This window comes from Anser brachyrhynchus, assembly GCF_964034855.1.
Source record: "Anser brachyrhynchus genome assembly, chromosome: 3".
NCBI classification, from domain to species: domain Eukaryota; kingdom Metazoa; phylum Chordata; class Aves; order Anseriformes; family Anatidae; genus Anser; species Anser brachyrhynchus.
Genome location: NC_137696.1, coordinates 752,802 through 774,358, shown reverse-complemented (window position 1 = coordinate 774,358; position 21,557 = coordinate 752,802). Strand labels below are relative to the sequence as shown.

General features: G+C 44.3%; 1 protein-coding gene across 7 annotated transcripts in view; it reads left to right on the top strand.

Annotated features, from left to right (window-relative positions):
- LOC308192682 (uncharacterized protein) overlaps positions 1-21,557 on the top strand; it is a 71,216-nt gene extending 49,659 nt beyond the window's left edge. Inside the window, exons 3-13 of one of the 7 annotated variants that reach the window (XM_080586533.1) lie at positions 3,948-4,130; positions 6,129-6,198; positions 8,229-8,318; positions 8,577-8,693; positions 10,470-10,581; positions 11,204-11,348; positions 12,370-12,483; positions 13,070-13,214; positions 14,493-14,641; positions 15,216-15,355; positions 16,849-18,362. In XM_080586533.1, the coding sequence (XP_080442659.1) occupies positions 10,476-10,581; positions 11,204-11,348; positions 12,370-12,483; positions 13,070-13,214; positions 14,493-14,641; positions 15,216-15,355; positions 16,849-16,979 (930 nt within the window). In that variant the 5' untranslated portion in view covers positions 3,948-4,130; positions 6,129-6,198; positions 8,229-8,318; positions 8,577-8,693; positions 10,470-10,475 and the 3' untranslated portion in view covers positions 16,980-18,362. Of the gene's footprint in view, positions 1-3,947; positions 4,131-6,128; positions 6,199-8,023; positions 8,319-8,576; positions 8,694-10,469; positions 10,582-11,203; positions 11,349-12,369; positions 12,484-13,069; positions 13,215-14,492; positions 14,642-15,215; positions 15,356-16,848; positions 18,363-19,272; positions 19,437-19,807 lie in introns of those variants that run through there. The other 6 variants (XR_013948985.1, XR_013948986.1, XR_013948987.1 and 3 more) reach the window with 6 other exon arrangements.

Genomic DNA, 21,557 nt, shown 5'->3' with positions numbered 1-21,557 from the left:
TCTGTATTTACTGCAAAGGATGAATACGGTAAGCTGGAAAGAAAGCACTGGCCTTGTAATGGTTCAAATCCACTTAAGAAGAAAGAAAAGCTGTCCAGCACGTCAGGTGCAGACTATTTTACACTGCAGGAAAAAAAAAAAAACTGTTGGCTTTACACTTTTCAGTGTGCATTTCCTAAATTTAAAGGTGGAAAGTCATGTGTTCTCCTTCTCACGTTGTTGGTGAGATCTCTTAGAGACAACATCTGTGGTCAGAGCAACTCCTTTTCATAATTAATACTAACCCTGATTCTGTTCTCTACGATTCTCAATTGCTTACTGGTAGTTTTCAAAGTGGGTTTTAGATCTGCTGGTGTTTTTACATGGGAGTTTTGTGGGGCCACGTGGTACGCTGACAGATTATGCAGCCTGTAAATAAACTTTTGCAGTAATAACCTTTCTGTCTCTGTTTAATATATAATAGGTGAGAATGAACCCATGTAGGTTGACAGGACTTGACTCCATCGTTTCCACAGGCTTTGAAACAAAATAAGTCATGATATGTCTAAACTTGTATGGAAGTCTGAGCTCCTAAAGCTGATGAAAGAGGTGCCAGGACTGAATGGCCAGCCTGTATGATACGTGGCCAGTATTACAAGCCAGTATTATGGCTTAGGCTGTGAGACTACCAAAGCCGTGTGCTGATGGCATGTTGAGCCAGAAGATGTTTGGAAGCTGTAACGAAGGAAGAAGAGGACGTTGTTGTATTATCCAGAGAGCTGGCAGCTCAGCTGGCTTCCCAGGTGTGAGAGCAAGCTTCCAGTGATGGCACTGTGGAGTTTGACTGTAGACAAGCCTCAACAAAATAAACGAGGCCTGATCAAAACTGCTAACACCATAAGTTTCACTAAAAAATTAATTAGTAGGGAGGAAGAAAAGGAGGAAGGGCAGGCACTGCTTTGAAGATTGAGTTGCAAAAAGTAACATCACGGTAACCCTAAAGGGTATTTGGACAAAGACAACATAGATCTGGTCTTCAGTGCAAAAGTATAGAGAGAAGCTGATGTTGCAGGCTTGCTGCTGCCTTGCCAAGTTGCAGAGTGCTTAAAGAGCAAGTGACTTGTGTTTTCTGACACCATGGGAGCTCAGTAGTCATCAGTATGTTACGAGTTTTCAGAAGATCGCTGGTCTTGCTGCAGTCGGTTCTGGAGCCTGTTCTGTAGACATTCTCCAGTGTTACTGAGGAGGAAATTCCAGTCCCTCTGAAGGACAAGCCTATTCTAAGGCACCTCTCCTCCAAAATGGAGGTACTCCAAGTCAGTACCTCATCTCTGCCTGCAGGAGTGGGCAGGTCTCAAGTGATGTGTGGTGGGGCTGGGGACCTTTGCAGGCTGAAAAACCTTCTGTGAGAAGCTGGACTTCACCTCCCCTGAGATGTAGAGCCCCTGTGTACAGCTGGCTTTCCATGGGCAAGCTTGATCTCGAATTTGAATGAGAAAAACAGGCTATTGTGTGACCCTGGAAAGGCTGCAAAGTGCTCTCTGAGGACATGGATATGTGGGTGTGCATATATGTGTCTTCATTAATAAATTCATTAACTGTAGGCAAAAATAACAATGTTGTCTTTAGTTAAGGCTGCCCTGCGCTTCCTGCTAGAGCTCTGTTTCTTCACTCCTGACTTACCCAAACTTTCTTCTTTGATTGCAGTTTTCCCTTGTTGCTGCCATTTTCCATCATTGCTTGTTCACCTCAGGCTCAGTTCTTTTTCTGAGAAGCAATAGTACAAAAGGTCTGGTTTTGACAAAGTTTGGGGGGAAACCGATGTCTTAAATTTCTGACTGAAATAGCTGCTTTATTATTTTAACACTTTCATGTTCTAAAACGCAGCCTGGAAATTTGGCTGAGAGATCAACCTGGAGCAAAGGATGTGTTCTTCTTTTAGCCTTTGTGAAAAGCTGCCGGATAATTCTGTGAAGTTACAAGCTGTGAAAGTCCCCATTCACATTCTTGTTCTGGGAGAGGAGAGGGTAGAGGCTGGTAGAAACAGACTTAGGAAATGGTGTTTTCCTTAAGAGGAAACGAATGGGACGATTGTGTGGAATGATAAGTGAGATGGGGGAGTGGATGCACAAGCAAGGATGAGGGATGTGAGAAGGATGGATTGAAATTGCATGATAGCATGTAAATAAGAAAACTGTTCAGAGGGACTGCTGTCTAAAATTTGCTACAGTATGCAGAATTTTTCTCCCTCCGTAATTCTGTATGGCCAGCCAAAAGCTGTTGTTTGTGGACAAGGCTTTTATCTCCTGTCCTGCTAAACAGAAAGTGAACAGCTTTCAACTTGCCTTAGCTCTGCTAGGATCTCACATGGTTAATACCTGCCTCATGTAAAGTTTTTTTGACAGAAATGCTAATAGGGGTGTGAATAGATATGCATGAGTGAAGAAAAACAGCAGATGAAGGATTAGAGGAGTGGCATGTATTAATTGCTACAGAGCACCCCATTCGTGTTTCACACAAATAACCAGATGACAAAGGACAAACTGAAGCCTTAGAGGTAAGGTGACAAAAGTGAGGAGGAGCAATGCTGGAGCCACGAAATACCCAGATAAGGATAACACCACCCAAGAACTTTACCTGAAACCGTAGAAGGGTGAGGCGAGATGGTGTGGCTCAAGATCACAGTATCCGCTGTTGAAAGGTTCAAAAGATGCATCAAAAAATAAGTTTGTAGTTACCAGTCAGAAGATCGAGAAATGCAGTGAGGGCACAAATGTGTTGCCCCATATGCTTCTTGCTGCACACAAGCGATCCTGTCCAGACCTCTTAGGTGCACACAGCTCAGTGCAAGTGAGTATGTTCATGGAAAGGTGGGATTGGGTAGAAACAACTTACTGGTTTTATTTACTTATTGTAAATAAAAATTGCCTTTCCTGTCTATAAGGTCTTTCAATGAATTTTTATTACATTAATTTCCTGTGGTGGTGGAACTAAATGTTCCAGTTCTGCTAATGATTCACGTAGGAGGTGGTATATATCCATGTGATAGAATTTTATATATATATATTTCAGTTGCCTTTAAAAAAAAAAAAAAACACTAGATAATTAGTTTGCAAAATTGCTATTTGAAAGGAATATTAATGCCAAAGTCAGACACTCAACTGCTGCAATTTGAGGTTGTCTGTTCAAGCTTCACGCTGCCCTCTTGGAAGGAAAACTGCTTCAATCAAAATGTTTGCTGTGCTCCTCATTTTCTAGATGCTCAGCTTAAGATGCCTGTTGCCTGATTGGGAGATGCATTGAAAGCTGCTGATTATCATTGACACTACAGAGTTGAAGCATATAAAGTGCGACAAAAATGCTATAAGAAAAATCAGGCCACCAGAGTGACAAAGCAGGCTTTCCAAATGAGAGGTTCTTGATGACCTGGATGCTGCAGCTATAAAACGAAGGCAGAGAAGTTTAAACAACACAAAACTGCAGTCCGGGTGTGTTTTCTCTCTTACTATCCCATCCCTCCTTGCTCCTGACCATGCTGGGATAGCAAATGGGCTCTGCAGTGCCTGTAAGCCATCACTGGGTATATATTTGTCGTGCTGCTGCTAGTGCAAAGGACTTGCTTCATGGGTGCCTTATGCTCTTTGTCGTGGAGCTGTGGAAAAAAGGAATAATTAAATGCTTGTGAAGCATTCAGTTAAGGCAGTGGTGAAGGCAGAGCTAACCAGGAGGCTAACATGTCTGCATTTTGTTCTTAAAATCAGCAAGGGGTCCAGAAGTGACGCTGGCCAAGCAAAATATTGAATGGTTGGTTGCATGTGTGTGACATAGAGGACATGGGGGTGGGGGATCCAGCGAGCAGCCATGTGATTGAACGAAATAAAAAACTTCATAAAAGGAAGATATCCAGCATTATAAGTGTGTCCTTGTTCATCCCTGCTTTATTTTGCTGTTTTTCATTCTCTTCACAGCTGGACTGTTTCAAGAGGAGCGTCACACAGGCAAATTTCTCATACCTGTGCTCTGCCTGCCAGCTCCAGAAAGTGCTGCATGCTGCTGCACTCCCAGTCTGATGCTGTAGACACTGCATGCCAGACGCTGCTGCAGACTCTTGGGCTGGCCTTGAAGTAGGCAAACTTACCAACACTTAGCCAGTAAGTGAAAACATCTGGGGAAAATATTTTCTGTTGTTTGTCTCATGAAGTTTAGCTTAAAGACAGTAGCGCATCATTTTTTCTTCTCTCACAAGAATGGGTCAGGGGTTAGTTTTGAGTTACTTGAATGTTTACAGCAACATTCTTAAACTGGAGTTCAAGCAAAAGATTTGATGGAGGTCAGACAATGAATTTTAGCATGGCATCTGTCTTAAAATCTGTTTGAAAATAAGTAGACAGTGGATTCCTGTTACTGTTCTTACTCCCTCAAGCCTACTGAGATCCCCTGCTGCCAAAGGGTGGATCTGTTTTGTTCTGCAACAATAAAAAGCAGATGATTTTCCTTCTTAAAGTACCCAAAGGGGATTGCTAACACAGATCCTCTTCGCTGTGTGCCCATCCTACTGCACCCAGTCAAATCCCATCCCTTCTAGCAGTACAGAAGGGCTAATCCCTGGCACTGAAGACACCCAGATTAACCCACTGCAGGATTAGGATGCTTGAGCTGTTGTAGGAAGATTAGTATATTTGGTTCTCAATATTTGCTGAACTTTTCCTGAAAATGATTTCCAACGAGGTCGCTGACTCTGGGGTCAGCATGGCAGTTTAGGAAAGTCTGGATTTAAAGCAAGAAGCTGTAAAGATTAAACTGGAGTGGGGAGTGCACAGAGTGCATTTTGGATTTAAGCTCATCACTGTGGATAGAGCCAAAAGGCTTTGGCAGTGCAGTGCTACCAAGCTGCTGCCTTGCTGCGGAGGTGTTCAGGGTAGCAGTGACGGCTGTCTTGTGATTCAGCATGGGATGGGGGAAGGAGATTTTCTGACTCGACCCAGAGGTATCTTCTGGTGGCATTGAGACACTGACCTGTATGTCATCTCTCATACCTGCATTTGGAAATCAATGCACAGAGCTGCTTTGCAGGCCAACTCTTCCCTGTCCATGTGCTTCTTCTGTGTGAGCTTCTCCTTTTCATAGGCTAGACAACTTTGAGTTGCTTGGTTGGAATCAAATATAAGTGCTCCCTGGGCACTATTTTTGTTGGACCATTGTGCTGGTCTCCAGATAAGAGATGAATATCACTCTCCTAAATGACAGTCATCCACAGATAAGAGATGAATATCACTATCCTAAATGACTGTCATCCACGGTGTGGAAAAGTGACTCTTATATTGACTTTCAGGTGCTTTGCTTTCTGGAGCTCCCTGCTAATGACACTGTGTACCATTAAGCGGGTGAGCTGCCCACAGATGAACTTGTCCCAGTTACTGCACAATGCAATATGAGTTTATTTTGAGGGCAGGGCCTCCACAGTGGTACCCTCAGTTAGAAAATGCTTGGCTTCCACTTTCTGTGCTCTGCACTGGGACTCAGACTGTCTGCTCATAATGCCTTATTTCAGATACTAGCAAGAGGATTCATGTTTAAAAAAGGATCTTTCTCTTGTCAGCAGGTATTAGTTCAAATGCAAAGTCTGCTCATGCTAGCTCAGCACCCTGTAAATGCTCACACCACTTCCTGGTCCTGGTGCATGGGGGACAGACAGCTGAGCTGTGGTCCCAGTATTCCCTGTGAACTGGCATCTGAGGTGCACTGACACTGGTGCAATACACCATGGTGCTGCATGGGGAAAGGACGGGCATGATAGATCCCCTTCCTTCTTAAAAAGCACATTTTTCCTTATTTTTTTCTCCAGGAAGCTACAGATGAAGGATCTTAGAGATGGTTCATTTTTTTTAAAAAGATTTTTGGTAATATAGGAAGAGTATGTATATTTTTTTTTCTTTCAGGGGAAAACTGCCGTGATAGTACAATAACTGTTAGCTTGGAAACAGCTTTCCTCTGTTGTGATCCAAGTAAATGCAAACTTAAGTCTGCTTCAGAATAGTTTGTGTTGTATCATGCTTTCATTTGTCTGTGAATGTGAACATGAGCAACTATTTCTTAGCTGAAGTGTGTGTAACTGTCGTTCATCTGGCAATATCATTCTTCCTCAACAGGATTCATCAATTGAAACCCCTGTGGATGATGGAAATCTAACACTTCTTGCAGTGAAGATACACCAGAAAGGTAGGGAGGGCCTTTCCATGAAGGCTTCCTTTCAGTTTGATAGTGGGGTATCTTAGAGCTGTAGCTGTATTGAGAATTCCCACTTCTGGGAATGCTGTGCAGCCCAGTGAAGCAAGAGTTGTTCAGTTTTAACACATGCATTTATAAGCACTAAGCACATTCCTCTGCACTTTAAAAACATACTTTGGGGGGTGGCTGTAGAGCTGCATGCTAAAGTAACTCTGAATATTTTATCAAAGGCCTATGTTGCAATTTTTCCTGAAGAAATAACTCTTTGAAACCCAGAATGCAGGTCTAAAACTTGTCCTCTTGCCCCAGTAAGCTAGGCACAAGGCCACTGCTATGATGGCATCACTTCCAGTTGTCACTAAAACACAATAGATGTATTATGTTCTTGCTGGTTATTACATGGGACAGCAAATTTTGTTGGTTCTCCTGATTGGCTGATGTTTTCTGCACATGGAAGTTGCCCTGGATTTGTATTAATATGGATTTGGCTGACCAGCTGTGCCTTACAGGCACATGTAAGTAAGCTGTCTGTATTAAGTAAAGAACTTCAGATCACCTGTCCACTGGAAGAAAGGGGAGTGTCTAAAATTGCGCTGGGGTAGTTTGGACTATATGAGGAGTAAAAGTGCACATATATGTGTATAAATGTTTTTCTGATCCAGTGTGTAGAGCATAATGTATTCTCTGACATGAATCATAATTAAGCCACTGGTTTCCCCATCAGAATGCCTTCCAAGGGTGGACCTCAGACCTATGCTGATAAGTTAGGGAACATCAGTGCTGGCTGGATGCCCTGCCCTTCCCCACAGCTGGCTCAATGCAAATCCGTGTTCATGCATTTATTTTTATTTTCCTCTGCCATCTAAAAAGCCAAGGAATCCCAAACAGAATTAATTCCCAACCCCATGGTGTTGCTTCTAATGGGTAGGAATGTGTCCTTTGATCACAGGTTTGTTTACTGCCCTTATTAGTTGGCACTGGGGAGCCCGCGGGTAGACTGCCTGCCTGGTAGATACTGTAGCTGCACAAGAGTAATGATATTTCAATGCTGAGGCACCTTTTCAATTGACAATACTAGTTTAAATTTGAGGAAAACAAGTGGATGTGAGGTGACTGCAGTCCTGTAGAAGGTGGAGACTAATCAACCAACAGGGCTTGCTCTGATTCTGTGGGAATGACTTATAGTGGGAGCCTTTTCTATATTTGTAAACAAATTTACAAGTGGAATATACTTGAAACCAATCTCTTAAAAATAATAAATCTTGAAAAAGTCCATTTAGGACTTCAGGTTTTGGACATTTCCTTTCTTTCTGTTTCTGACATTGGAAAGGCTCTCCCAGGAGTTTCCAGACTCCATGAAATCTGGGAATTACTCCACAAAAAGACCAATATCAAGGCCCATTTTAGGGATTTTCCTACAGTCTGTGTAGGAATGCTTTGTGAGGAATAGATGTTAAGTATAAAAATACAGGACTACTACACACGTGCTTGCTGTACTAGAAAAGTTATTCATACTTATACAATGTTTAATGCTATAAAATGCTCCCAGAGTGCCAAGTCCTGACAGGAGCTCAACTTTCAGCTCCAGGATCTAGAGCTTGCTACATGTCCAGCTTTCCAAAGCCAAAATCCAGGTGATTTTGTCTTTCCTTTTTTTCAGCCACCCCTGAAAATATCCCTTCTCCCACCCAGGAGTGCTGCCTTGGCTGTGATTTTTTGACCTATGATATTCTTATTCCCTCCTGGTGGCAGAGGGATGGAAATACAAAGCAGGAGGGAGCCCGAGAGCAGGCACTCATTAGCTTTTGTCTGTCAGCAAGTTGGGAACGTGCATTGCTCGGGCTGTTATAAAAGGCCCTTGTTAAGTAATCATATTTCTCTTGCGTAAGTGTTTGCTTTTGGGAGGCTTTGACCAATCAGAGGCTGCAGCTCACGGACAGAAAGCATTTCTAACTACAGTGATTTGTTTTTAAATAATGCATGAGTATTAATCTGCTGAAAGTTCTGTAAAATCTCTATAGATAAGCCTGAGCAGCGGAGACGTCAGCGCCGATGGTAGCTGAACTACAGCTGTAAGACTGCCAAAAAACCTCTGAACTGTGCGGATCGTTGTGAGTAATATTTCTGATCCTTCTAAAGGGTGTATGTGGCTGATTACTGCAGGCAGGGAAATATTGCAGACTCTCATTGCCAGCAATAAATTAGAGGGAGACCAGAGGTGAGAGACAGGCAGTGAAACTATTGACTGGCCTTAAAATAATGCTTTCCTCCTAGACTTCCGTAAGCAAGTATGCATTTCTCTGAAGCTGGGTCATCAAGTCTATTCCAAATATGCTAATAAAAAAGTGTGGTATTGAATTCAATTACAGGACTGTCAGGACAACGTAGATTTGGCCAGACAAGTGAGATCAAAGGGCCATCTAGCCCCATATACTGGCTCAGAGTGGCCTACAGTTTATATTCAAGGAAAAAAATAAAAGACTAAGGTAAGCATACAGTGATATTTCTTCTACTATATTTTCGTGGTTTTCAGAATTCTGCAGAACAGTCCTTTTCTGGAGTCAGAAAATATATTTTTAGTAGTACTTGTGGATTTTTCTTTTCAGAATTTGCTAGCTCAGTATATCTCTGAGGACAGTAAGTTTTTTGGGGATTGACTGACGTTTCTCGTCAGGAAATCTCATCAGGATTTGATATCTTGAGTTAATTGAGTTTTACGTAAGATTTTCATGAAAATAAATGGATAGCTTTCTGTTTAAATGGAACTGAAAAGGAAAGGTTTACATGAATTTAGCACAAAAGTTTCCTATCCCACTTCCTTGTGATCCTTGTGATGTATCTGGATGCAGCTAAACCCATGAACAAAGCCCGGAACTGTAAAACCATGCACTGAAGTGGGAACTGGAGTTTATTAGTTAAATGCTGAGCAGCTTGGAACAACTGCTATTGTTCCTGCTGACCCTAGAAGACATTGAAGTGTCTCCGTATAGAAAAGACAGTTCAAGTGCTGGGCTGTGAGGGGAAATAGTTATTGCCCATTGGGTGGATGCATGTATGCTTACTTCTACAGATGGAACAGAACTTTTTCTTGATATAGCAATGATTTACTAGTGGAGGTCACGTGTAGAGCTCAAGTGACTACTTAGAAGCCTTGAAAAATGTAGTATATAGATCTTTACAGTCCATGAAGTTCATAAGACATGCTAAAGCATTTAAATCGTATTTTCAGTCAGCAGGAGGAGGTAATACCCCCATGAAAGGAAGTGATTATTTTGTAGTAGTTATAGGAGTAGAGAGGTAAATGTGAAAAGCTATCCTGAACTAAAAGGCATTCAGCTGCAAAGCCAGATTTTAATGTTTCATATTTCTTTTCAAAAGTGGAGGAAATGCTAGGCCTGTTGGCTTCGGTATAAATGCAGCAGTGCTATAACATAAGCTGGAACCCATCTTTTACACTTGCTTGCTAACTATTTAGACTGCAACCCCCCTGCAATACATCTACAGGCAAATTTGAGCTATAGCATTTGCCCTGCACTATACCAGGAAGGGATGGGTGGTGACAGTGGACTAATTGCTGGGTACTCATGGATTGCTATTTGGTTTCTTAAATCTGGCAAGGGTTTTTTGCTTTTGTGGTTCAGGTTTGTCCAGAAACAAGGCAGCCTTCCCAAGTGTTTGTAGCACCTGCTCTCCATCTGAAACTTGTATGGGGTCTCTAGCCATTACAGTTTGGGGGGTGGCAGAGAGAGTTAATTAACAGCCTGTCATGGACATTGTGAGACAGCTTTTTCACCAGACCATTGGATCAATTTATGGATCTAGAATTTGTTTTTTAAAAACTCATGAGAGACTATTTAAGATGCTAGTATTAGAAATCTCTGAGCTGTTGGGTGAGTGTTCTGGGAAACTATCAGTTGTTTTCCCTGTTTTGGACTGTTCTCTGGGCTGCTGATACTGACTGCTGCCAGAGGATGCTGGCTCAAACATCCACCTAGTCAATGAAAGGCCTCTCTTGTTCTTAAGTACATATGGGATTCTTTCCTCTCCTTTTCATCTTTAAGTTTTGAAGCTTTCCTCTTCAATCAGAAAGGTTAACAGATTCATCAAAAAAAACCCACAAAAACAAAAAACTGAAAATTCAATTAATAGCAGCTAAAACTGGGGAATTTACAACGTTATTTTTTTCTAAAATGGTCTCTGGGATGTGAAACAAAACTAGGCATACATTAGGATAGCCAAACAATGTTTCTAATTTGTTGCAGGATAAAATGGACTCTATATACAAGCTGAAGATTTTTGTGATGTTTTTATCTCAAGCTACTTTCACAGTCATGGTGATACTGAATGCTGGAAACGCCACTGGACTATTCAAAGGTAATGCAAGCAAATAGTCATTGTTTAGTAGTCATCGTTTAGAGAGGTAGATCTTGTGCATCATAGCACTTCATGGTATAATGGTGCCTTAGGTGAGATCTATTTCACTTCTCCAAATACACCCTTATCAGAGCAAGGAGGAGGCAGCTAGTGCATTTAAGTCCTTTTAAATTAAAATGGTCTTGTCCATGGTGAACCTGGATCTAGCTGTGGGTGAAAAGCAATTTTTACATATATTGCGCTTGTATCCCTGTCTGAAGCTGTTCAGGCCTTGTTTATAGAGGGCAGTAGAACTTGGTTTGAACACTATTCAGCTGAGTCTGTCAGAAGTGGATGCTGTGCTTCTCTCTGGCTTTTACATGTAACTGGCTTTTCTGGTTCTCTGCAAGAGGAAGGTGCTCAGGGTTCCCCATAAGGGATAGTGATCCCATAATGGGTTTTTAAAGGCAAGCCAATTGCAGCATGTGGTTTGTTTTCAACAAGGGCATCCTCTCATCTCCCTCAGATCTATTGAGGTGTGGACTAAGCCTCGAGGAAGATTGCAGGGTGAGAAAACCAGCAGTCTTTCCCCATCCTCAGTATGTAGTAACACATTAGTCTGCAATAACATTCACCACTGTAGGTCTGTTCCGGACAACCCCTGGAAACATCTCGGATAAGTACAACACTGACTTCACACCAGCTGGCTGGACTTTCCTCATCTGGAATGTCATCTATGCCTGGCAGCTTGCCTGGCTCCTGTACGCCTTGTCAGGGATCTGTCGAAGGTATTTTCCACGCTCATGGTGCAAATGATGGGGGGTGGCTCTTCCCTGCTGTAGCTTGGCCTGTTACCCCACTTTTCTGGAGTAAAAGGCGGAGTAAAATCACTGCCATTTCTTTTGACTTGAGATGCTGAAGCTCTGGAGCTTCTTTGAGGCTCCACATCCAAAGCTGGAAAGCAGTTTGAAGGTGTATGCTCTAATATGTGAGCATGTAAACTGTTCTGTGATGCCTGGCTTCTGCTGATTCATGTGATCTGATACAGCTGCTCAGTCACTACTAAATACTGAAAATCCACGGGGGCAAAATTTCTGAATTACAAAGCTAATCCTTTTGAGTTTACTCTCTGGCAGGGGTCAGAGAATCAACACTGACAAGTCTCCCGGGTCATTGAATTGGATTTGAAGCTTTTCCTGGGGCTATGAGTTCAATAATTGCCTCATGAGTTATCTGTAATATTATGTATTTCCTGTGGGATAGATTTTCAAGGGGGACCATGGACTACTTAGCTTGAATCTTGTGTGTTTGCTGTTTTTACATGGCATGTAAGAAGTCTCTTAGTTGACACTGGCCAATGCTGAAGGAAAAATTGTGTTTAAGATTGAGTTCATGTATGTATGTACACACATAGACAAATATACATTCACACTATGATCCTGTAAGCCTATTTTCCCCCAAGAACTGGACTAAAATCCTCATAACTTTTGCTGCCACCACCAATAGCATAAACTTTGGAGCATCTGTGGAGCAGTCAGTCCCTAGCACCCACTGTGTCTGTGATACTGCAATGGTGGTGCAGAGACAAGCAAGAAATTCTGTATCACAAGACATTGTTTTGATGGGGAAAGCCACAGGGATTGTATTTTACCTCTGAAAAGGATGTAGAAGTAAAACAGTCTGATTTGAGCTGAAGTGCCCAACTCAAACATGCTTTTCCTGTTAGCATGAGGAAAATGGCGTCAGTAATGCTTGGTTGTTCAATGCAGGCATTGTTTTTCTTTCTCCATACCCACTTTTTCCTGACAGGAATGAACTTGGATGTGTATACATAAAGCCAGACTTGTTGCCAACACCTTTTTACGTGGCATGGATTCTAAATAATGGACTCAATGTTGGATGGCTATTTCTGTGGGACCGAGAGTAAGTCATTTCTTTTGTACAGGCTTTCTAACCCTCATGATGGGACTGCCCCAGTGCTTAATTTTAACCATTTTCTCCTGCATGTGAATGCTTAATCACACCTGCGTGAAACACTGTGGCAGGTCTTGGTGAAAAGTAGCATTCATAAAAAAAAAAGTTAAGGGTTTTACACAATGTTTTCATCTTGTCCAAGAGGAGGATTGGTTGTTGAAGTCTAACATCTCCTCAAAGCTGCAGTTCTTCAGTGTTTTATCCCACAGATAAGACAAGAGCTATGACACCTTTCATAAATGCAGTTAAGCTCCTTGCCTTGGATTGTTTTCATAATCACGCTCACACGAAGGGCTTATAATAGCACCACTGTCAAGAGGTGAAGAAATCAGCTGCAGTCAGGAAAATAATAACTTAATGATTAAGAGTAAAACAGCGTGTCAAAATGAGGGCTACACATAGTGATTACCTTTAATAAAGGCTTGATTAACTTAAAGTCAGTAAAGGCCAAACAGTAAAACTATGAATTAAAGTATTGTGACACCACTAAAAAATGCACTGTATGCCATGTGTATGTGTGTATTCTTTGTCCTAGATACCTCCTCCCAGCCCTGGTGCTCCTGGTAGCCCTCACTCTTGCCACGTGTGCTGCTCTCTTCATCTCACACAGAGCCTTGAGTATCCATTCCTCGTGGTTTGTGAAGGGTCACAAAGCTGAACTCTGGCTCATCCGGATCCTAGTAGGTGGCATGTAGGAAATTGCACTGTTAGTAAGTGCTCAAAACAAACAAACAGGAAAAAACAACCCACACCTCTGTATAGTGCTAAATGTATTGAGAATGAAAGATTCAAGGGCAGGAGATAGGTAAGGGGAGATTTCTGCCCTGACTTTAACTTGCAGGTGCACATAGGCTCTAATTGTAGCTCAGTTTCTGATCAGATGACATGGGAATGGATCAGAGCCAGTTATATCCCCCTCACTTCTCCAGCTGCCGCAGAATGAAGTTTTCAGTGAAGCATTTTAGCGCAGATCTTTGTGTGGTGGGGAGAGGAGTACTTCTTGCAGAGGAAGTGGGGGAATCGCCATTCCTAAGGGTGACTTTTGTTGTGGCTGATAGAGATGTCCTCAGCATCTGACTAGTAAAAATTGTATTATATAAGGTGGTTAGGGTTTCAACCTTCCTGAGTTTTGCCAAATTCTGGAGGAAAATGACTTTTCTGCTGTCCCTGAAGAGAGTGGGTGTATATATTCAGCAAACAGCACAGAAAAATAAAATAAATATATACCATCACTCCTTGATCCTTCCCTGTGCCCTCCTCAGATCTGCTACCCCAAACCCTTCCTCCCACACCCAGGAGCCCTCACACTGCAGATCTTCCCCTGGCTGCTGTGTGTGCTTTAACTGCCTTTGGTTCCTTCGCTTGACGTTGGTGTAGCTCAGTGAGAAACTGGGTCAGCTGAAAAAGCACATCCAAGGAGCCAGGAGGGTTGTCAGCGGAAGGGGATTCTCCAAAGCTGGGAGTCCATACGTAAAGCTTCCTACCCACCCTGCTGGAAATGTCTCTAAGTCTCTTGGCACAAAGTGGGAGTGGGCATTGTTTTGTATACCCTTGCATTTTGGTTCCTGAGACACAAGAGTAACACGGGGACTTGGGAGTAGCTGGTCTCCCTGTCCTTGTTCCAGAGTGACTCCAGCTCTCAATATTGCCTGCGGCAGGTTCCACATAGCAAATGTGCTTGCTGGGAGGTTTTTGAGATTCAAAACCTGTTTTCTCCCTGCCAGTTAAGGCAGCCTGCAACAACTGGGCTGAGCAGCCAGGCAGACTGTGTACTTTGGGGTGTGTGTGAGACGTACCCACTGCAGCTGCAGGGCTTCATATGGGGAATCCTACAGATGCCACTGGGGTGGATCTTGTGGGCATTTTGGGGACTCCAAAGCCTCAGCAAAACAAGAAAGAAATGACACTAGTAATTGCTGTTCTATCCCTGCTTGTCTCCTTGCTGTGCTGTGTGGCAGGTTCAGAATGGGCTGGCGCTGTATGCCACGTGGACCACCATTGCCTCTCTGCTGAATTTTGCTGTTGTGTTGATCTACAAGTGGGATGTGTCCAACGAGATAGCAACAACTACCTCTTTGAGCATCCTTACTCTCCTCCTAGTAATATGGTAAGCAACCTCCTGGGTTCGTGCCTGACTTGAAGGAGCCCTTCTACCTCTGACATCACAAACAGATTGGATCATCTGCCCCAATTCATTAATAAGATCTGTCCCTGTACCAACAGTACAATGGCTTCTGTTGCAATTCATAGCTCACTTCATTAATTTTTTTCCCCTCTCAGTGAATGAAAACCTCCACTCAAAAGCAATTTTGTCACCTCACCATAATATACCCCATGAGGTTTTACATCAGGCAATAAGCATCCATTCTCCATGGTGCTGCCCCTACTTTGAAAGAAACAAGAAGGTTTTTTTGTTGAATTTAACCTTTTCCTTTACAACCCTCCACTTGTGGAAAATTTGTATCAAACATGGCTTTATTTTTTCCCTAAACTTACCTTTGATAACTTTTTGTTAAATCTTATCAATTTTAGTAAATGAAAGATTTTGGAACATTGTTCCACATTGACCTGTAGCAAAACATTCAAGTCTGACTCTTTCCTTAAGTTCTATATAGGAAAAAATAGATATCTTGGTCACTTTTCTTCACAGGTTTTATGAAGGTCACTTTTTTTCTTTACAGGTTTTATCAAGAAAACTTCTTTCTTGACAAGTACGTCCGTTATAACCTCACTATCTACCCAGTGGTCGTAGTGGCTCTGACTGGAAGCGCGTGCAAGAACTTCTCACTTTCATCCCCAACCACCAACGGCATTTTTATAGGTGAATCTTTTTGGACTGTTTCCAGTTCTCATAAAAGAAGGCCAGTAAACAGTTCCACATCTCTCCCGTGTATTAGGAGCAGAAAGACTTTCTTTTTGAAAAATATCATTTAAAAATGAAAAATAGAGCTAGATTTGTTAGAAGGCATTTCATTTTGCAAACTAAAGAGTGGAGCAGAGCGTTTCCCTTTGCAATGGGAATTATTGCCCATGAGCCCTTGGGCTTGGAATCAAACCTTGTGTTGCCTCCAATTCACTTCCAGGTGCAATAAATTTGCCCTACAATTGTCCACCTGTGCTGCTTCAGAGAAGCCTGCCAGTTCTGCGAGCTTTTGGGTCCTCTGCTGGTAGCTCCGTGCCCTCTGACCCAGGGCAGGCCAACAGAAGAGCAGGGCTGGGATGGAGACTGGACTTTGCTTGCCTTGTACCACCTGGGATACCGGGCAGTGCTTTAATTTCTGACCCAAGGAGAAGCTGTATCTGAATTCCACAATGCAAAGCCCTGCACATGTTCCCCTCCTACATAGAGCCCAGGCTAGCCTTGACAAGTTTTGCCAGGATTATTTGGTTGCTGCAGGCCACTGTAGCTGAGCTGGATGTAGTCATGCACTGTAAAAGGGCTTAAGCTGTATAAATACTGTACAGTCAACAGCCTGGTAAAAGCTATGCCACCATGAGTAGTTTTATGCTGGCATGAAAGGGACTGGGACGCACAAAGTCTCAATCCTGCTGTAGCAATTTGGGATTCCTATTCCCACCACAGGATCAGCAGAAGGGAGTGTAGTGCCACCCTACAGCCTTCCCAGTGCCACATACCAGTGGTTAAAGCCCATTCCTGGACTTGCACCACTACCATCATCAAAGCCACTTCAATACGTGTTCTCCTTCTGCTGTAAGGGCAGGGTGGGCAGCTGGGAGCCAGATATTGCCTAAAAGCAGCCAGCAGGATTTAGCAGGGCTTGTCTGCTAAAGCCATGAGGCCACAGGTGGCTCCTGTCCTAATGGCCATGGCCATCAGGAATGTGAAGGTGTGTAATCTCTAGCAGACAGCTGTGTTCCTGCAGGAGGTGCTTCTACTGCTTTTATACCAGCAAAACTTCATCCTTAGTGGTTCAGCTTGTTTGGCTGGTAGGACAAGAATGTGCTTTTCCCAAACTAGTGCATGTTTCTTTATATAGTTCAACTATTCTTGGATTGTTTTGTTCATGTAATGCATTTTTATGCCAGCATCCGTAAGATCTACCCCTTTTACATATGCCTTGACTGGGAAGCGTTGGGCTAGTTCTACTGGACAGCAGTGAAGCTTTGAAATCTGTGCCTTGCCCCACAGCAATTCCCTGATGGACGTTTCTGATGGGGGGCATTGGCTCCTCTATAGCATTCTTTGTTTTTGTCCTAAGCACTTTCCTGAATGCCTGCTGTAATGGGAGCTAGAGCGTGACAAGAAGCACTGACTTTCTCTCACGTGCTAATGTATTTGTGTTTCTCTTCCAGTTATACTGTTGGCAGTGACTTGTCTTATCTTTGCTGTTCGCCTGGGATTAGTCATATGGAGGCACTGTAAGAGACCACTAGAAGCACCAAGAAGCCCACATCCATCAGGCACAGTGGCCTCAGACCTCTGACATGGTGATGATGTGGCAAATACTTCAGAGGGAGAAATGAGAATTGGGCATCCTGTATCCACTGCTCCTTCCTTCCAGTATCAATTGTCTTGTTTTTTTTTTTTTTTTCTGTTTCTCTTTGTGTTCTGAATTAGTATGGTTTGTGTCTGCAAATCTGCTCTCCTCCCATATTCTCTCAGATCAGCTAGTCACAGCCCCACCTTGAATCTGCACCGTCCTTCGTTTGACTCTGCATCAGTGGAGGAAGAGGTCCTGCAGATGAGCAGCTCTGAAAACCTTCCTGATGATTAAGCTGGGGCTCTGCTCCTTCCAGTGTGAGGAAGGCTGTCAAGAGATGCCTGGCAGGCTTGCACAGACAGTTGCCCACATTCTTTCCCTGAGATTTTGTTCTTATGTTAAAGTGCATCTCTGGGTGAACCGTCCCTGGGAGCTATGGTGGGCAGCGGGAGGCTTCATTCCTTACTGACTTTGGCCAGTGGCCATCCAGTGCTAGGCATCTGCAAGCCTCAGCACTCCCTTTCCTGCTTCTATTTGTCACAATGAGAACAGAAGTTGCAAATCTAGAGATTGACTTTTGTGGTGTTAATTCTAATGTTTGATGTCCAAGAGCAGGGTGGAGGGGTAGCACAACTGCAAGTCTTCAACCTATTTCAGGTTATCGTAGCTCCGATGACTCTAAAAATTGAAGACGCATTCCCTTTTCAGCATACATTATGGTGTCTAGGCCTCTGCCTTGTTTTTTGCTGACTTTCTCAGTTAAGTTTGTTACTGTGTCAGTGACTCTATCTGCGGACCTGCAATAACAGGGGATCTGTGCCTCTCCTGCTCCACCTGTAAGACAAAGGAGATCTGGGTCAGGTGGGAGCAGTGGGTGGCTTTTCCCTGAGCTGTGCAGTGCACAACTCGTGCTGGCTGCCTGCCTCCTGCTGGAGGATGGCTTGTAGCTGCTCTGGCGGGAGGTCAGACATAATGACGAGATGATGATACCTGATCTGAGTTGAAGCCTGATTCTTCAAAGGGTGCCCATTTAAAAATTTTTTTTTTTTGACTAGGTAGAGTGAGTTCATCCTGGCTGAGTGCTTTGTCATGTGGCTCCACCACTGTGGACCTGGTATTAGGAAGCCTGAGAACAAATTGATTGAATTGTCAGATCACTGCCTCTGTTTCCTGTGCCTCCTGGAATTGATGGTGCCTGGGTGGTGTCAGGAAAGTTTTCCTGAATTGCTACTGCTTTCAAATGCTGAATATCTTGCAGTGTTATTACAGAGGTGAATTCTCTTAAAATATGCTATTTTTTACATTTAACAAAGAACACAACCTGTGTTATGTAATTCTTGTCCCTCTCTTGCATTTTATTTCTAAATAAAGTTGCTAATGCCAGTATTCTGTGTTAATATGCAAGTAAATCACTTCGGTAAACCTCACGCATGCCTGAAACAGAGGTCCTGTCTCCTACCTTGCTTGTGCCCTGTCTTCTGCAGGGACCCCTGGGTCTTGCTGGAGCTGCTCCTCCTTGTGGGGCTGTGCAGGGGTGTAGCTGCTCAATCCCATCCTCACCACCCCAGAACAAGCTGCAAAGAGCTCCTCAAAGGCCTGCTTCTGCGTGCTGCTGAGGAGCTGCAGCAGCGCCACGTTCATCTTGTGCAGACCTCCCTGCAAGAAATCCCCTGGCAATGGCCCCAAAATGCTAGGGCTTGGTGAGCCCCTACCCTGGCCACCCACAAATAAGCTCCTGGCCCCCAAACCTCCTTCCAGCCACGTTTCCCCAGAGCTGGGGTAGGCAGACGTTCCCACAGCAGTCCTGCCACAGGGAGCCCCTGCCAGCTCTGGGAAAAGCAGCTTTCCTTGCATCAGTGGCAGGAACAGGAGCCTAAAAATATCAGCACCCCCCCCCCCCACCCCTTTCCTTTTAGCTGGGGGGAAAACAGGGTTGAAAACTAACAGTGTGAACCTTCCCCTTCTAGTTTGCAATGTGCTATTTTTAAAGGCCATTTCTTCTGAAATGCCTTGTTTCCAAAACCAGAAATACCAATGATGTGCGTTTTTCCCCACAGCAGATCATTCAACAAAGCTGCATTTCATGAAGCCGCAAGCCTGCCAACATTTTAGCAAAAATAATCTGGCCAGCCTTTGTTTTCATGAGCGATTATAGGATTTGGGTGAATTTTACTGGATTTAAAATTTCTTGGAAAGCTGGTGGCATTAGGAGTACAAAGCCTAAAAAAAAAAAAAGTTTGTTGTTGTTTCTTCTCTCTGTCTCTTTTTTTTTTTAACCAAAAAATGTAATTCACAGTCTAGGATGAACCCCGAATCCCCCGATTGCCTTGCCTCCCCCTGGGGCTGGAGGTTGGAGCCACGTGGAGGATGAATGGAACTAGAAGATGTATGGAGCTGTTGGAGCTGGACACCCTGTGGTTCCTTGTAGGGAAAAATGAGGATCGGCCAAGCCACCATCAGGTAGGCAATCCAGTGCTGACCCTGGGGTACCTCCTTCTGCTGGCTGGGGCCGGCTCCATCCTCCTCATCCTCCCTGCACATCCTCCATGCACGGCAGCCTCCATCCAAGGAAGGTAAGGGACTGTCCGTCAGTTTAGCGCTGTTTGCTCCTGAGGGCTGGATGTTACCAAAGCTGCAGGACGGTTGTTTTCAGTAAAAATTCCTGGGGAAATCTGATTTGGAAGAGCGTCACATTGAAGTAGTTGTGGGTCAGGGGAAATATGCATTTGAACCGAGTGAGCAAATACGTTAATTCAAAAGGAATTAAAAAAAAAAAAAAAAAAGATTATAAGGTCCTGGGTCAGGCTCTCATTAAAGTCTGTGACTTCCAGAGAAAAACATGCCTCATTTCTCAGATTAGGACTCATCTCGTTCCTCTTCGGTGACCCCTAGAACAGAGGAGGTGCTGGGCTCCACAACTCAGGGCATAGTGCTCCTCCCGTGATGGTCTTGGCTGTGTGGAGCTTGGTGCTCCTCCTGTGGTGGTCCTGCTACGGAGCTCGAACGGCCAGGCCAGGCAGCAAGGTCTCCTGCTGGCTTCCCAAGCACACAGCACCCAGGCAGAGACACTGTATTGTGATCTACTTTGTTCTTGGCTCGATGTTGCTAATGACATTATATTAAACCACTCCTGGGAAAGCAAATAAATAAATAAGATTGAGACAGCTGGAGAGAAGAAACGTTACAGTGTGATGCAAAGCACAAAGCTTTCATCCAAAATTCACTGCGACAGGAGCATCGCAGGTGCCTTGCCCCTTCTCAAGGTGTCTCCTGGGAGAAGCATCGACCTTGGAGATGAAGCACAAAATCATCTGGTGACAACACAGGGGTAGTATTCCCAACACTCGTCCTCTGGGCTCAGGGCAAACCCTGGCTGGCTGTGCCTCCACTGCCTTATCTGCAGAGCTGAGAGGAACAGGAGCAGCCTCTGCGTGGAGGACAGCGAAGATCTGCAGATAAAAGCGCCAAAGACGAACGGCGATGATTAAAGGGATGCGCGCCCTTTGCTGTGCATGCAGTCTAAACATGCATGGGCCATCCTGGGCCCTTTGAAAGCTGTTAGATGTTTTAAAGCTAAATATTTATTTTATCTGCGCAGAGTTGGGACTGCCCTGTGTTGGGAGATTAGCTCAGCTCCCTCTGTCAAAGACATCTCGGCGAGGAGATGCAGGCTCAGGCATGAACACGTGGGAAAAAATGCTGGATGAGCGCGAGATCCTGACCCCGCTCCCAGCAGAGCCTGCAGGGGCACACATCAGCCTCGGGAGCTGGAAACTTTGCCTCAAAACCCTGAGTGTCCACACCAGAAAGCTGTGTTTTTTCTTGCCTCTTGGGGAAGAAAGGGGCTCGAAGGCCCTCGCCTTATGTTTAAGGCACCGAGAGAAGACGTTGCTCTCTTGGGACGGGACTGACTGGGGCCAGGGAGCATTGGAAGTGGTGGTGACACTGTTTGGTAACTCGATTTGTCTTGATGTTGTTCTAATAGCTTTAAAAACTGGGCGGTACTGGAAAGAATTTGGCTTCAGTGACCCATAACATGAATTATTTTCATCCAAGAGACAAAAACCCCAGTGTTTGTGCTTGTGCCCATGTGCGTGGGTGTGAACTGAAGAGCAGAGCATCCCCTGGCTCCGCAGGCAGGGCTGGTGAGCACGACATCGGCGTGCTGGGAGCTGGAAAACGCTGCTACTGCCTTCCCCAGCACCAACGTGTATTTTCCAGGAGCAGACCAAAGGAACAGCTTGCTATGGAAAGCCCCTGGGGCTTCGAGAGGAGCAGGGTGGCTGAGCAAAGATGTCCAAGGGCTATGGCACAGCTGGGTGGGCTTCCTCGCCCCCGGGCTCTATCTCAATCCCATTAAAATCAAACTGGGGAAAGCTTCTGCCCACTGGTGGGACTTTGGGGCTGCGCTCCCTGCTAAGCGCACCCTCCCAGCCACCCTGCTGCTCTTTTGGGGACACCTTGCTCCCCACAGACATTCCTGGTGGTGGCCTCTGGCACTCCCTTAAGACCTCCTTTTGTATTTACCCGCTTAAAACAAACTGCCATGGAAAAAAAAATAAAACCCAACACTTGAAAACA